This window comes from Tursiops truncatus, chromosome X, assembly GCF_011762595.2.
Source record: "Tursiops truncatus isolate mTurTru1 chromosome X, mTurTru1.mat.Y, whole genome shotgun sequence".
Taxonomy (NCBI): Eukaryota; Metazoa; Chordata; class Mammalia; order Artiodactyla; family Delphinidae; genus Tursiops; species Tursiops truncatus.
Window position 1 is genome coordinate 86,630,729 of NC_047055.1, and position 15,898 is coordinate 86,646,626.

At 51.1% G+C, this 15,898-nt stretch overlaps 1 protein-coding gene across 1 annotated transcript; it reads left to right on the top strand.

Moving 5' to 3' along the window:
* Positions 1-900: 900 nt before the first annotated feature.
* Positions 901-14,015, top strand: SYP (synaptophysin). Its single transcript, XM_033849306.2, has 8 exons — positions 901-1,328; positions 3,431-3,664; positions 4,837-4,902; positions 6,066-6,190; positions 8,925-9,120; positions 9,861-10,052; positions 11,262-11,592; positions 13,841-14,015. The coding sequence occupies exons 2-7, from the start codon at positions 3,629-3,631 to the stop codon at positions 11,586-11,588; spliced, it is 942 nt and encodes a 313-aa protein (XP_033705197.2). The 5' UTR covers positions 901-1,328; positions 3,431-3,628; the 3' UTR covers positions 11,589-11,592; positions 13,841-14,015.
* The last annotated feature ends 1,883 nt before the right edge of the window (positions 14,016-15,898 follow it).

Consider the following 15,898-nt stretch of genomic DNA (forward strand, 5'->3'; position numbering starts at 1 on the left):
AAAAAAGCTGGAGACAGAGTGGAGGTGGTGGGGGAAGGGAGGTTTCTGGACAGATGGAGGAAAGTGGAGAGAGTGAGGATGTGTGAGGGCTCGGATGAGGGGTGGGGGAAAGTCAGAGATTCCACAAGGGGTCAGGCAGATCAGACTGGGGCAGGACAGATGGATCGAAAGGAAAGGATAAGGAAACCTCCAGGAGAGTCCTGCCAGTAGAAAGGCCTGGAGGTTAGAACTGTGATGTATCTTAGGCAGAGGGGTCCTCTGACAGCACGAGGAAGGGAGGCTAAATTGCGCTCACCCCACCTCCCCGCTTCTGCTTGTGAAAAAAGAAATCTAGGACTTCCCTGGTGGTCCAGTGGTTAAGATTCCATGCATCCACTGCGGGGGGCACCGTTCCATCCCTGGTCGGGGGAACTAAGATCCCGCATGCCTCCAGGTGTGGCCAGAAAAAATAAATAAATAAAGAGAAAAAGGAAATTTAAATTCATTCGTAAAAACATGGGTGACAGCAAAGGGCGAGGCTCCTAGCCTGGGGCAACCCACTCAGGGCTTACCTGGCTCTCCTGAGACTAGCTAATAGTACCCCACTCCCAGATCCCAGAGCTCCTCTCTGTTTCTTGCCCTACTTTTAGTCATTGCCCAACCTTTGGCGTCTCATTCATTCAGTGAAGGTTTATCGGGCATTTATTTTGTGCCAGGCACTGTTCTGGGTTTCCCTCAGCACAAACTGAGCTGGCTTAGACATGTGACGGCGGTTGTCCAAAGTGGTAGTCATCCTCACTCCAAAGGAATCGGAGGTGGTGTTAGAAGTGACACCGGATGCGGCCACCCCTGGGGACGGTCTGACCTAGGGTCTCCTCCCAGCTCTCAGAGCAGGGGTTTCTCATTTGTCTAATTTGTGTCAATGGAACCAGGACTGAAATTTGAGGGAAGCCAAAATTGGAGGCTAGAACTCAGAATATAGAATTGCACTAGGTCTGGAAACAAAGGCTTGGAGTGGCTGGGCCGGTTTATTGTGGGAAAGTAAGTCATGGGCAGGGTAAAGAGAGTGAAGGGCGATTGCTGAGGGAGGAGGTGGGATAAGCCACCTGAGGGCAGATGATGCAGACCCTTGAATGCCAGGCCCCAACCCCTGGGATTTTTCCTGAAAGCAGTGGGGAGCCATGGGAGGGATTTGAGCAGGGGAGTGACATAGTTAACTTTGCATTTTAAATAGATGCTCTGACGGGTGTGCTGAAAACAGATGGGAGGAGGAAGAGACTGGAGATGCTAAATTTGGCAGGAACGATGGTCGCCTTAGCCAGGGGAGGTGGCAGAGGAGATGGTGAGAAGTGAGTAGATTCCAGAGATGTGTGGAAGGTAAAACGAACCATTTATTGGGCCCTGAGCTAAGTGCATTACAGTGACTATCTTGTTTAATCAGTGCAACAATCCTCTAAGTATCATTTTAAATTATTTTACCTGTCCAAAGTCATACAGGAACAAATATCAGAGGTGAGATTCAAATTCAAGCAATTGAATGCCAAAACCCATGCTCTTCCCCTGAAAAGGCAATAACTGAAGTACCCATTACATATTCCATATTTGTGTGAATTTGAGTGTGAGTGTGTTTGTTTAAAAAACAAAAAAACATAGGTATACATTCAGATGGTTCAAAGTTCAAAAGTACAAAGGGGTGAAAAGTGAAAGTTTCCCTTCTCTCTGGAGGCAACCCGTTGTATCAAATATCTTTTATATAGTTATAGGATGCCGTACTGATAAGTTAGCACAGTGGCTAAGAGTAACAGGTGCTGGAGCCAAACTTCCTGGGTTCAAATCCTAGTTCCACCACTTACCACCTGTTCAAATCTTAGTTCTACCACCTACCAACTGTGTGACCTTAGGAAAATTCCTTCAGCTCTCTGCACCTTAGTTTAGTCAGCTATAAAATGAGGATAGTAGTAGTACCTGACTCGTAGGGCTGTTGTGAGGATTGATTGATTGAGTGAGTGATGGCTGCATTGGGTCTCCGTTGCTGCATGTGGGCTTTCTCTAGTTGCGGAGAGCGGGGGCTACTCTTCATTGTAGTGCACAGGCTTTTCATTGTGGTGTCTTCTCTTGTTGAGGAGCACAGGCTCTAGGCGCACAGGCTTCAGTAGTTGTGGCACATGGGCTCAGTAGTTGTGGCTCATGGGCTTACTTGCTCTGTGGCATGTGGGATCTTCCCAGACCAGGGATCGAACCCGTGTCCTCTGCTTTGGCAGGTGGATCCTTAACCACTCTGCCACCAGGGAAGTCCCTGTTGTGAGGATTTAAATGAGTGATATATGGGAAGCTCACAGAACAGCCACAATTTAAAATGTTAGCTGTTCTCTCTATAATTGATATAATGCTTCCCTTCTATTTGTACACAATTCCCACATAATTTGCCATCTTGCATTTCTTACTTAACTAAGTATCTTGGCTATCATTACACAGCTCCATATTATGAGTAATGACAGCTACATAGTACTCCATTTTGCGGCTCTACCTGAGTTTTTTTAAACAGGCCACCAGTAATGAGCATTTGGGGAGTGTCCACACTTTACAAACAGTGCTGCAGTGTATTATCTTATACATACTTCTTTTAGCACATGTTTGAATCTCTCTGTAAGACAAATTCCTAGAAATGTAAACGCTGAGCCACATATATGGACTTATTAGTTTGCTACATTTTGCCAAATTACCCTCTACAGAAGTTATACCAATTTAACTTCCACTGGCAATGTATGAGAATACTTGTTTCTGGCCAACTGCTAATACTGAGCATTATCAAACTTCTTTATATTCACCACCCTCAAAGATGAAAAACAGTGTCTTAGTAGCTTTTATAGGCATTCCTTTTAGTATGAGTGAGGTTGAGCATCTTAAATTCCAGCTGTATTTATCCATTGGATTTTGCCACATGGCAATTGCCATTGACCTTGGTGGGCCTAGTTTTAGTAGCATGAAGGAGGCATAGTCCAATTAAGAGAGGACTAAGGAATAAACAGGATGTAAAAAGTTGAGAGTTGGAGTAGGCAACACTTTGACTAAGGAAGAGCGAAATACGGGAAATGGTTGGAGGGGGAGGGTTGTTTTTTTTTAAGTGCTTAAAATGCAGATGAGAAGAAACCCTCAAGACCCTGAACCATGTTTAAATTGCAGGGACTTTGGGCACTGCCAATAACTAGCTGGGCGACCTTGTATAAGTCGCTTAACCTCTCTGGGGACTAATTTTCCTCACCAGTAAAAATGGGGCGAATAGTCCCTACCACGTAGGGATGTTCTAAGGCTTAAATAAGTGAACACATTCAACAGTTCAGCAAACGGCCTGGCAAATTGTCCTACTGTAGGACCCAACGGCCCACCTCCCCAGATCTCTAGCTGTGTTTTCAGAGATAACGACCTTCTGAAAGCATTTTCACGGTTCCAGCCTCTGCAGCCTCTGGACTGGAACGGCTGCCTGCGAGGTTTAGACACGGCCGCTGTGCGCAGGCGCGCGCGGCGAGCGAGGCGGGGGCGCGAGGGGCGGAGCTGCGGCCCCCTGGGCTGTTCCGACGATCGCGCACCGCCCCCTCCGCGCCCAGCGCCCGCCCTTGCTAGCAGGCGCCTCCCGCCCCCCGCATTGCTGATGCTGCTGCTGGCCGACATGGACGTGGTGAATCAGGTACGCGTTCCAGCACCGCGGACAGAGCCCGCCGCTGGCCGGCCTCCTCGCCGGGGTCGCTGCGAATCCGCCGACTCTAAGAGGTGGTGGCCAGAATCCTAGCAGCGGACACCCGGTCCCCGGCGCTGGGGCTGGGGTCTGCGGCAGGCGAGGGGAGGAAAGGGGAGGTGGAGAAAAGAAGGAGTGCGCCCTTTGCCGCAGCGAGGGCCGTCCTCACTGCCGCAGCGGGGGCCGCCAGAAGCCAGTTCCTTACGGGCGACCGGGAAGGAAGAAGGGGTCTTGGAGCCAGGGTATGGGCAAGGAGGGAGGGGAGGGGAGAGTAGAAGGAAGATGGGGGGTGCTGCAGATGAGCTAGGAAATAGAGCGACAGAAGGCGTGGGGGCGGGGGTGAAGGGGAGGGCTGACACCTGCCCCTTCCAAACAGAGATGGTACCCTGATAGACGACCACCTCTTCCCCCAGAGCAGACCAAGGGGGACGATCAGTTTCGCTTCTCCCAAACCCCTAGTCCCCCTTCCCCCAGCACATATGCAGTGAAGCCATGTCCTAGCCCTCCTCCACCTTAATCAAATCAGTCCAGACCCTCTCTGCCATCGAACTCTTCTTCACCACCTCAGAACCTCGCCCATCTCTAACCAGGACTAACCCCTCCCCATCCTCATCACCTTAGACACCCCACCACCGTCATCTGACTCACCTTTACCGCTGCAGATCCCTCCCCCACCCTAGCAAACCCGACTCCCTCCCTGTTATGACTCACCTTCACCATCCAAGACCCCTTCCCCCACCCTAATGAACCCCAACTCCTTCCTCACTCTCTCCACCCGATCCCCTTCACCATCTGACTCACCTTTACCTTTTTAGACCTTCTCCCCTTCCCTAACTAGTCCTGACTCCATCCCCATCTTACTCACCCCTGACGCCCTCTGCCATCTATCTCACCATCTCCCCAGACGTCCCCACCAGCCCTGAACCCCGGGGACCTTCTCTCAGAGACCCTGAGCTCACACCTTCCCCAAAGTGTCACTTTCTCCTTTTCACCGCCTCTCCAAACGTCACTCCCTCCCAGAGATCACATGCCTTATCCCCAGGGGTCATTGCCTGGTGGCCTTGTCCCCCACCTCCCTCTCCATCCCCAACAACCCCACCCCTCCCCACCATTTCTCTCCTCAGCTGGTGGCCGGGGGTCAGTTCCGGGTGGTCAAGGAGCCCCTCGGCTTTGTGAAGGTGCTGCAATGGGTGAGTGTGGTCTGGGCTGTGGGGAGAAAGAGGGAGGTAGTGGGGTCTGGAAGAGCAGGGATGGAGTAGGGATAAGGAGGGAGGGATGGATGGGTGGGGGGGGGCAGAAGGGGGTGGGGGAATTGGGCTCCTGGGTGAAGTCCCAGGGGGTTGGGGCCAGAGAACAGATGGGCTGTGATGTGACGCCACATAAGGCCAAGGGTACCCCCATTCTCAAGTGGAAGATTGCGACGTCCTACTTCCTCTCCTGAGGTGAGAGGGGGGCAGGGGAGGTGGAGACTGAAGCTGGTTGCTGCAGGGAGAGACGAAAAGCCAGAGAAACCCAGAGACAGTGAAGGAGACAGAGAGAATGGGAGATTGGGAATGATGGAGACAGAGATGGAAATACCAGGAAAAAAGTGATATGGAGATGGGAGAGAAACAAACAGAAAGAGACAAAGAAAAGGGAGACAGAGAAAGATGCACAGAGAACAGAGATGCAAAGAGAAACAGACAGGAAGAGAGGAAGAGAAATGCGGTGGGGGAGAGAAAGAGACAGAGGGAGAAGAAGAGACCCTCCGGGAAAAGGGAAAAGGAGAAACCGATAAACAGAAGGAGAGGCAGGAGGGAGACAGAGAGAGCACCATAGAGATAATGTCAGAGACAGAGCAGGGAGATAGAAACAGACAGACCAAGAAACAGAAAGACACACACACAAACATTCAGAGAGAGAGAGAAGAGGCAGAAAGAGACACACATAGATACTAGAGAGGCAGAGAGAGAAACAGAGATACAGAGAGACAGAGACATCTGAGAAAGACAAAGACATATTGAGAAACAGAGACAGAGAGATACCGAGGGAAACAGACACAGAGAACAACAGAGACAGGCAGAATACAGAGAGAGACAAAGACAGAGACAGAAATAGACTGAGACAGAATAAGGGGAATCAGAGCATTATTGAGAGGTAGAAACCAAGAGAGACACTGGGAGAAAGACTGGAAGAGATAGCCACACCCCTCTAATCAGCTTGTCCTTGGGCCTCGCTGAGCCCTGATTAGGGTGGGGGTGGGGACCAGTCCATCTGCTGCTGCCTATGCTGGGCCCCATCTGTCCAGAGGAGGGCAGCCCCATCCCACGTGCACACAGGCTCACCGTGGCCATCCCCATCCCTGCTGCCCAAGGTCTTTGCCATCTTCGCCTTTGCCACATGCGGCAGTTACAGTGGGGAGCTCCAGCTGAGTGTGGACTGTGCCAACAAGACCAAGAGTAACCTCAACATCGAGGTCGAATTCGAGTACCCCTTCAGGTGTGCCCCCACACTAGCCCACCCCTGGGATCCTGACAGACCTGGGATGGGGGTGGGGGGTGGGACCGGCCAACACCTCCTCCCCAGCGGCTCCTGCCCAGCCCCAACCTCGGGAGACCACACCCACTCAGATCACTGCGCATGCACTGAGCACCTACCTTGTGCCTGGCACTCCTCTGGACATCTAGGACACGTGGTGACCAAGACAGGCATAGGCTGTTGCCCTCTGGCTGTGTTCTAGTGAAGAGGAGGGGCAGGAGACTGACAATAAACAAGATTCAAAATTATATATATATATATATATATATATATATGCACACATATATATATCCTTAAGGCAGTAGGTGCTCAATTAATGTTAGCCAATATTATTATTTAATTCCCATTCGTTCATCCCATACACAGTTTTTCAGAACCTATTGTATGTCAGGTACTGCTGAAAGTGCTGGGGATATAACAGTGAACAAAACAGACCAAGCTCCCTACCCTCATGGAGCCAACATTATAACAAATAAACAAATGACTAAAGAGGATAATTGCAGATTGGGAGAAATCCAAGGAGGGCATCTTCATGCAGGGTTTTATGATAAAGAATAATGAGGGGGTGCTGCTTAGCCATGGGGAAGGATTAAGCCAAATTAAACAGTTCTGAGAGTTATTGAGCTCATACCGTGTGCCGGGTGCTAGGTACACAAGAGTGAGCACAAGCAGGCAAGGTTGCTGCACTCATGGGGAGGCTTACCTCCTAGGAATGGGAAGACAGAGACCCACAGACACAATTTCAATAGAGGCTCCTGAGGCTCCTCCACTACTAGGACAAATCACATAACTGCTCTGGGTCTCCATTTCTTCATCTGTGAAAGGGGATAATAATACCCACCTTACAGGGTTATGATAAATATTAAATGAATTAATACTTGTAAAATGCTTAGCACGGTGCCAGGCACACAAGAAGCGCTCCATAAGTGTTTGTTAAAATAAGGAAAATAAATAAGTTTAAAGGACTCAGGAAAGAGATCAGGGATTGAGTTGGAAATTAGGGATTTTTGAGCACTAAGGGTAAATGTAGGCTCAGGGGATCACCCAGGGTGAGAGGCAAGACTGAAGAGAAGATAGGCCAGCGCAGGGCCTGAGCAATAATCAAAAGAAAAGGGGGCACCAGGGAGGCGTGGTCTGAGAGGCTGGGGAAGGGGGGGATGACAACCAGGGATCCACCAGTTCACAGAAGCCAAGAGAGTTTGGGGAAGGAGTGGGAGCTGCAGCATGGGATACTGCTGAGAGCAGGCCCTTTGGGGATCTAGAAGACCAGAAAAATCTGTGGACACCCCAACTCCTCCCATGTCTAGGACCTCGGGTGCTGAGGATCTGCCCTTCACCCCCAAGCCTCCCAGGGGAAAAAGATCTTTGCCCTGTGTCCCCCTGACCAACCCTGCCACTGCCCCAATAATCCCCCCCAAAGACCCCTCATTCCCCCTAGAAACCCAGAAACTTAAACCCAGCTCCAACTCCTAGCTCCATCGTTTAGCAGCCATGCAGCCCTGTGCAAGTAACTTAGCCTTGCAGAGCTTGGGTTTGTTCATCTGTAAAACAGGTATAATAATGCCTGCTTTAGAGAATTGTGGGGGAGGGTCATTAAGTGAAGAAATTATGTAAAATGCTTGGAGGTGATCAATAAGTGTAAGCCTTTCCCTTAGGGCCTTTGCTATACAAGGGCACTGGCACCATTTGGATCCTGCCCCCCAACCTGAGGCCAGAGCTCTGGGACTTCACCCTGCTCTTTCTCTCCACGCACGTTCCTCCTTATGACCCCTCTTCCATCACACCATAGGAAAGGCCTTAGCCTCACATGCCTTCCCAGTCTACAGCTCCCCCCCACCCCCGCCCACACCTCACATACACGAATCCTGTTCCAGCATCCCTTCTACCCTCCTGTCTTTCTGTCTGTCTCCTCCTATTTTATAGTCCCTGGGCTCTCCTCTGCTATGTACACATTTGTTTTTCTCTTGGGGACCTGAAGTGAGGTGGGGAGAAGAGTCAACATGACGTAAGGGGAAAAACACAAGGTTCAGATTCCAACTCTGTCATTCCTATACAAGCTGTGTGACTTTAGGCAAGTTAATGCGTTTCTCGGAGCCTCTGTTTCTGCCTCCATATACTTCATTTAATAAACATTTATTGAGCGCCTACTATGTGGCAGCACTGTTCCAGGCCTTAAGGGTACAACACTGAACAAAACAAAGGAAAAAGCCCTGCCCTCTTGTAGTTACAAGAAAAAACAAGGAAAAAAGTAAAATACATGGTATGTCAGCTGGGGTATCACAGCTACAGAGAAAATGGAGCAAAGAAGGGGGCTAAGGAGTGCTGGGAGGGAATGGTTAGATTTAATTAAATAGATCAGGGAAGACCTCACTGAGAAGGTGACTAGTGGAGCAAAGCTTGAAGGAGAAGAGCATTCCAGTGCAAAAATCCTAGGGTGGGAGGGTGCCTGGTATGTTCTATGAATAACCAAGGGGCCAAAGTACCTAGGTTGGAGTGAGGGCTGAGTAATACCTATTTCACCAGCATGCTCTCAGCAATCAATGAAATGTGACTGGTACACAGTAGGTGCTCGTGAATGGTTATTTCCTCCTCTTCCTGGGACCTTGTCAGAATCTGGGGGACACCCATGACTGGGCAGGGGGGAGGGGAGGGAGTTCTTAGGGCCTGGGCCACACCTGCCCACCTCTCTCCACAGGCTGTACCAAGTGTACTTTGAGGCACCCACCTGCCAAGGGGACCCTAAAAATATCTTCCTCGTGGGGGACTACTCCTCATCGGCTGAATTCTTTGTCACCGTGGCCGTATTTGCCTTCCTCTACTCCATGGGGGCTCTGGCTACCTACATCTTCCTGCAGAACAAGTACCGAGAGAACAACAAAGGGCCCATGCTGGTGAGTTCCCACAGCCATTCGTATGCATACAGGGGCCAGGGGACATGGAGCCTTAGGGACACAGCCATGTTCAGAGGCCACGTCAAATCCCAGACAGGCCCACATGCAAGCGGCCCTGATAACAGCCGCACACATTACTGCTGCTGCTGCTATGAGCATCAGAGACACCGAATCAGAGTGACAGGGACACACCCACAGCCCACACAGAATCCCAGACACCTGGAAACTTGCCACCTCTCACAAAACCCTACAGTCTAGATGAAAGAAAGCAGCACACAGAGGTTCATTGTGACAATCATGCTTGTCATCACACCACACAGACACACTGATTCCTACACAGCTGTACTCATACACCCTCATCCCAGACACAAAATGACACAAATTCCCACATTCAGATAAAAGTGGAAAGACACACTACTTTCCACAGACTTGGCAACCATCTCACAGAATCACACACACACACACACACACACACACACACACACACACACACACACCACATACCACAGTCACACTCCCACACCCTCTGTCACATACACATACATGCACAGACAAGCCCAAGCTAGGAGGGCCACCTTCAAGTGAGTGTTGGGGGCTTCAAGAGCTGGAAAGGCAGGGGAGAGACAAGCCTCTTCTGGGAGACGCCCCTCCCAAGAAAGCCTGTGATCTGAGGAGGCCCCACAGCCCAGCATGAAGCAGCCCACTCATGGTACCATCTCCCTCCCCCCTGCCCGGCCTAGGACTTTCTGGCCACGGCAGTGTTCGCCTTCATGTGGCTGGTTAGCTCGTCGGCCTGGGCCAAGGGGCTGTCAGATGTGAAGATGGCCACGGACCCAGAGAACATTATCAAGGGGATGCCTGTCTGCCACCAGACGGGGAATACATGCAAGGAGCTGAGGGACCCTGTGACCTCTGGCCTCAACACCTCGGTGGTAAGCCCTGGGAAGCTGGCTGGGCCAGCTGGGGAGGGTGGCTGGGAAACTTAGTCTGGCATGGGGAGTGGTGGAGAGAGAGAATGAGAGGAGAATTCAGAGGAAATCCAAGAGGGCTCCCTGGAGGAGGCATGCCAACAACAGAGCCTTGTAGGATGAGATAGCAATTGTAACCACTGTGACACCACAGACTGTCCCCAAAAGGGGAACGTGAGATCTTCTGTCCAGTTAGGTTTGGGAGACCTGGATCACAGGCTCAGCCTAGTCATGTAGAATCTCTGGCAACTCAGTAAGTACCCTCTTGGGACCTGTTTCCTTATATGCAAAATGAAAGAATAACTTGAAATGTTTCCCGTATGGACGCCCCCTACTGGCCAGAGTCAGACTGAGCTCAAATCCGAGCTCTGCCACTTGCAAGCTCTAGGACCTGAAACTAGTTACTCAGCTTCTCAGGCCTCAGTTTGAGCATATAAATTGAAAATAAGAGGTCCTGCTCCAAAGTTAAGTAGTGAACTAATAACATACAAAGTGCTTAGAAAAGGGCCTGGCACATGGTAAGTCGTATACAAGTGTTACAGATCCTCAGATTCCAACTCTTTTTTTGTCAATTGCTGGCTACGACAGATCTAAGATCTAAGCCACTAAGCCTCTGTGCACCTCAGTTTCCTCAGCTGTAAAGTGGAAATATTACTTTCCGTCCCCAAATTGAATTACATTGTATATATTTATACAAATGTATATATTTGTTTTAATATAAAAGCGTATATTTATATACTTTATACATGGGTATTTATACATATATTTGTATATACATATGTATGTGTATATATGCATCCATTAGCGGTATATCTACGTATTTAATAAAAATTTATGCTTAGCATTTTACTATATATTACAAAATTAGGTTTACTATATTTTGTACATGTATAAACGTGTACATATGCAAATACATAAACACATATATGCAATACTGATATATCTCAACATCCCCGGGAATCTGAATTCTAACACGCCCCACGCCCCCCTCCCCACCAAGGTGATTTTTGTGCACATTGACATTCATGCGCTGGGACTCGGAGGGTCAGGGTCTCGGAAACCACCACTATCCCGGGGCCCGTGAATCCAAGCCCAACGCAAGCGGCCTCGATGTTCCCCGGGGCCGCCAGGGCAATGGGCGCAGGACAACAGCCGAGCTTTGTCTCCCCGCAGGTGTTTGGCTTCCTGAACCTGGTGCTCTGGGTCGGCAACCTGTGGTTCGTGTTCAAGGAGACAGGCTGGGCCGCCCCATTCCTGCGCGCTCCTCCCGGCGCCCCCGAGAAGCAACCGGCGCCCGGGGATGCCTACGGCGAGGCAGGCTACGGGCAGGGCCCCGGCGGGTACGGGCCCCAGGACTCCTACGGGCCCCAGGGCGGCTATCAGCCTGACTACGGGCAGCCCGCCGGTGGCGGTGGCGGTGGCTACGGGCCTCAGGGCGACTACGGGCAGCAAGGCTATGGCCCTCAGGGTGCGCCCACCTCCTTCTCCAATCAGATGTAGTCTGGTGAGTGACAGACAGGCGGGGCGGCCAAGGAGGGTTCATGATCCTTTCATGGGCGGGTTAGTGGACCAATAGGAGTAGGACACTGGCCGGACAGGTAAGGATGGGAATTTGAAGGAGCCAATAGAGAGGCGGAGCTACGTGCTAGGGGCGAAAAACTAGCCAATGGTGGAGAGCAGAAGAGTGGTGTTTGAAAATAGGCAGAATGAAAAGCCAATGGGAGAGAGGTAGAAGTGCTGCTCTGAGGGAAGGGAGGGGAGAGAGAAGTGGGCAGAGCAACCAATGAAAGGAGGGAATAACAGGAGGACTTGCGTAGTGGGAAATCCGCTGGGCGCAGGAGCCATGGAGGGAAGAAGAGGTGGGTCTTATCCAATACGTTATGATAAGGCCAATAGATGATGAGGGTAAACGGGTTTGGATCATGAAGGTCAGACAAGATCACTAATCCGAAGGAGGTGACAGATCCGCCACCTCTCCGCAACCCTGGAGGCGAGGGAGGTAGTGTGGAATTTCAAAGAAGAAAAGGGCCCGGGCGGAGCGGGGCGGGGTGGGGTGGGGGGGGCGCATTGGAAAGTCTTGCCGGCCTTCTTGTTGGGCCTCAAAAGAGAAGCGAGATTGCCCTCAAATGTGAGGGGGGAAGACGGGGAGTAGAGGCAGGCTGATGGCGTTAGAGGGGAAAGGCAAGGAGGTGGCAACACATGGGTGGAGGTAGCTTCTGGCACTTGGCCAGGATGGAAAGGGCAGGGAGGAGTTTATCAGGCATCCCATATCTAATTCACTAAAAATTCCTGTTGGCTCTACCTTCAAAATATATCCATAATCTTCCCACTGTCCCCCTGGACCTCTTCACTGGTTTCCACCCCCATTCCCATTATATTCTGCTCATGGCGTGGGAAACGATCCTGTTAAATCCTAAATCACTCCACGACCCTCCTATGCTCAGAGCTCAGAGCTCTACCGGGGCTCCCATCTCACTCAGATTAAAAGCCAAAGCCAAAACTATGACCCACGAGGCCCTACACAATCTAGCCCCACCCTTCACTCCTCTGACCTCTCACCTCCAACCACTCCCCCGCACTCTGTTCCAGCCACACTGGCCACATCAATGTACCAGGCACAGTGCAACTTCACAGTCTTGGTACTTGCTTTCCCCCTGGAGTTTCACACCCACACACACTGATAACCTTACCTGGCCAACTCCTTACAAGTCCCTTTTCTTACCTCTCCCTGTGCTTTTCTTTATCACAGTCTGTAATTATTAGTTTATATGTTTATTGACTGTCTCTTCTACTAGACTAGGGGATGTGACCATGACTAATTTATGCTATAGACACATCACCTAGAGCACTACTAATGGTAAGAAACATTTATTGAGGAAATAAAAGAAACAACACAGCATGAGACATTTTACTATCATTTTACTTTTCTTCTCTGCTTAAAATCTCCAGTTGATTTATACCTTATCCAGAGTCAAAGCTGAAGTCCTCACAACCTTGTCTACAAGCTCCTATGTGACCCCATTACCTACCTCTCGGACATCACCTCCTACCATTCTCACTTGCTCACTCCACTGAAGCCCCACTGATCTCCTTGCTGTTCCTCAAACACACTAGATGTGGTCCCACCCCAGGGCCTTTGCACTGGCTGCGCTCCCTACCCGGAACGCTCTTCCCTCCAGTTATCTGCGTGGCTCATTCCCTCACCTCCTTAAGTCTTTATTCCAATGTCACTTCTTCAATGAGGTCTTCTCTGACTACCTACTTACTACAGCAACCTTTCTTCCCCTACTGTCACTCCTAATCCCCCTCGCCCCAGTCTACTTTTTGTTTTTCCATTTCACTTATTATCACCTTATGTCATACTAGATAACTTATTTATACATCATGGTAATTGTTTAAGTCTTTCTCCCTTGCTACAATGTAAGCTCCACAAAGATAAGGATCTTTGCTCTGCTCAATATAGTTTACCACCAATGAGGAGTACAGTACCTGTTAACAGACTTTTTTGGATTGGGAGAAGGGGAAACCATACTTTCTTTGGTACCTAATCTAGTGAAGGCAAGGTATATCTTCCCAGCAGGGGCAGCTGGGATGAAGCTGACCCCAAGACTATAAGTGAAGGAAGAAGGAAGGAAGAAAGGTCATGGCAGGTAGTAGGTGAAGCCAGGGCAGAGGCATAGCAGCCCAGCCCTTCCCTAAAGGCACCACCTGTGTCTGGACCCCCTCTCCTTTTGTATCTTTTGTCTCCACAGGTCAGTGCAGCCCGGGAGGACCCCGTTGGTAGGCAAGAGCTCAGGAGAAGGACTGCCCCCCGTTCCCATCCCTACACCCCAGGTCTCCACCCCTCAAACCAGGAGACCCTTAACTGTCTTTGCTGTTTATATATATATATATATATAATATATAAATATCTATTTATCTGTCTGAGCCCTGCCCCCACTCCACTCCCCTTATGCATTAGGGACCCGATCTTGCATGGGCCCCTCTCTTACCCCTACCCCTTCCCCTTCATCCTTTGGCCCCTCTCTGTTCCCTGGCCCTGTGCCCTGAGGTTGGGGGGCTCTGTAAGGGGGACAGGGAGGAGACAGAAGGCTGTGTGGGGAGGGTGGGTGTGAGTTCAGGCTCTCCCCTCTCTCCCTCCCCTCCTCCCAACTCGGGCCTTGATTCCTCTAGCAATGCCTGAACAGGGGCCATTAGGGAAAATGCAACTCTGAAGAGAGGAGAAAGGCAGAGGCTGGGGGAGCTTGGGACCCAAGGTGGTCTTGGAGAGGACCTCTAGAATGAACAGGGCTAGTAAGCAGAGGGGTTGGGTTCCAGACATACTGGATCTGGAGTCTGAAGAAGAAGGGTGCCCTACAGCATTCTAGAATGGGGCTTAGAAGGAAGCTGAAGGTGTGGTCCTAGAAGGGGTGGAGCTTTGGGTGAGGCAGCGGGTGGGCCCACAGTGGGCAGGGGTTGGAGTAGGACAGGGTTCTACGGAAGGAGTGTGACTTGGGACCTGGACACTTGGTTTGGAAAAACGCTAAGGGCGTGGTTCTAGAAGGGGTGGGGCTTGAAGCAGGCTGTGGGTGAGGCCCCAGAGTGGGCGGGCCTTGGATTGGGACCAGAATCTATGGAAGGGGTGTGGCTTTGAACACTCCGAGAGACAGAGTTTGATTCTAAAGGGGGCCGACCTTGGGCAAGGCAAGAAGTGGAGTTCAGGAATGGGCCAAACTTGGAGTGAGGTCGTGGTCCATGTTCTAGACAGTTCAGGACTTAGAGTGGGGCGTGCATGGTGGTTTCTGAAGGAGCAGCCCCGGCCCCGCAAAGGAGCAGTGAAGAAAATGTGTTTTAAAGTGGTTGGGCTTGGCAGTGGGGAGGGCGAGGTGAGAGGCTTGGTTAGGAGCTGAGGGATGGGTTTCGTTAGGGGTAGGGGGGAATATCCTTGGCCAAGGCTGGGGACTGAGGAGGCCTGGGAAGAGCTGAGAGATAAGACTTGGAGGGTAAGGGGTGGGATCCAGAGAGAAGCACCCCCCACACCCTTGCCTACCCCGAGATGGGACAGCTAGGCAATCAGAGGACAGAGCCAAAGGGTCTGTGGGGCCGACCTACCCTTCTCCACCCCCCCCCCCGGCCTCCTCCCTCCCTCCACATCCCCATCCGTCCCGGAGTGGTTGGAGGCCCGGTCTGGAGCCCCTATCCTGCACCCTCTGCTGTGTCTGTGACGTCGGTAGTGCCTGTGCTTGTGTGTTGCCATTTTGTCTGGCTGTGGCCCCTCCCCCTCCTCTCCAGACCCCCACCCTTTCCCATGCCCTTCGGTAGTGTTTGAAGACTCCATCCCCGAGAAGGAAAAAATATGATTAATTCTTCTCCCCTAAATAAACTCCTCAACCACCTAGTCCACACGGCTCTTACTTCTCAGTGTGTCTTTTTGGAGGGGGGAGAGAAAGATGGGGAAGAGGAGGCGAGAGGAAGCTCCACCTCTGACCTGCTGGGCACCGTTCGAGTCACCCCACCATTTTCGGCCCCTCCAACAGTGTTTTGCCGAGCCCTATCCTCTGTGAAGCCTCTCGCCTGCCGATCATTCTAAGTCACTCTCTGAGTAGCCCTGACAACTGCCCCACTACTGGCTACCGAATGCCCAGTCTTTCTAGGGTTCGGTTCTAATTCTGGTCCCTTAGCCATGCCCCTTCCCAGCCCCTGTGGAGCCCTGTCCTTGAATCCCCAAACGGTTCAAAGGGAGACTTCCCTCTAGCCACCCGCCTCGCATTCTTCAGACCCTGATGTCTCTCTATTTCCTTGTCTCTGGTCCAGCTGGAGAACCGGGAGAC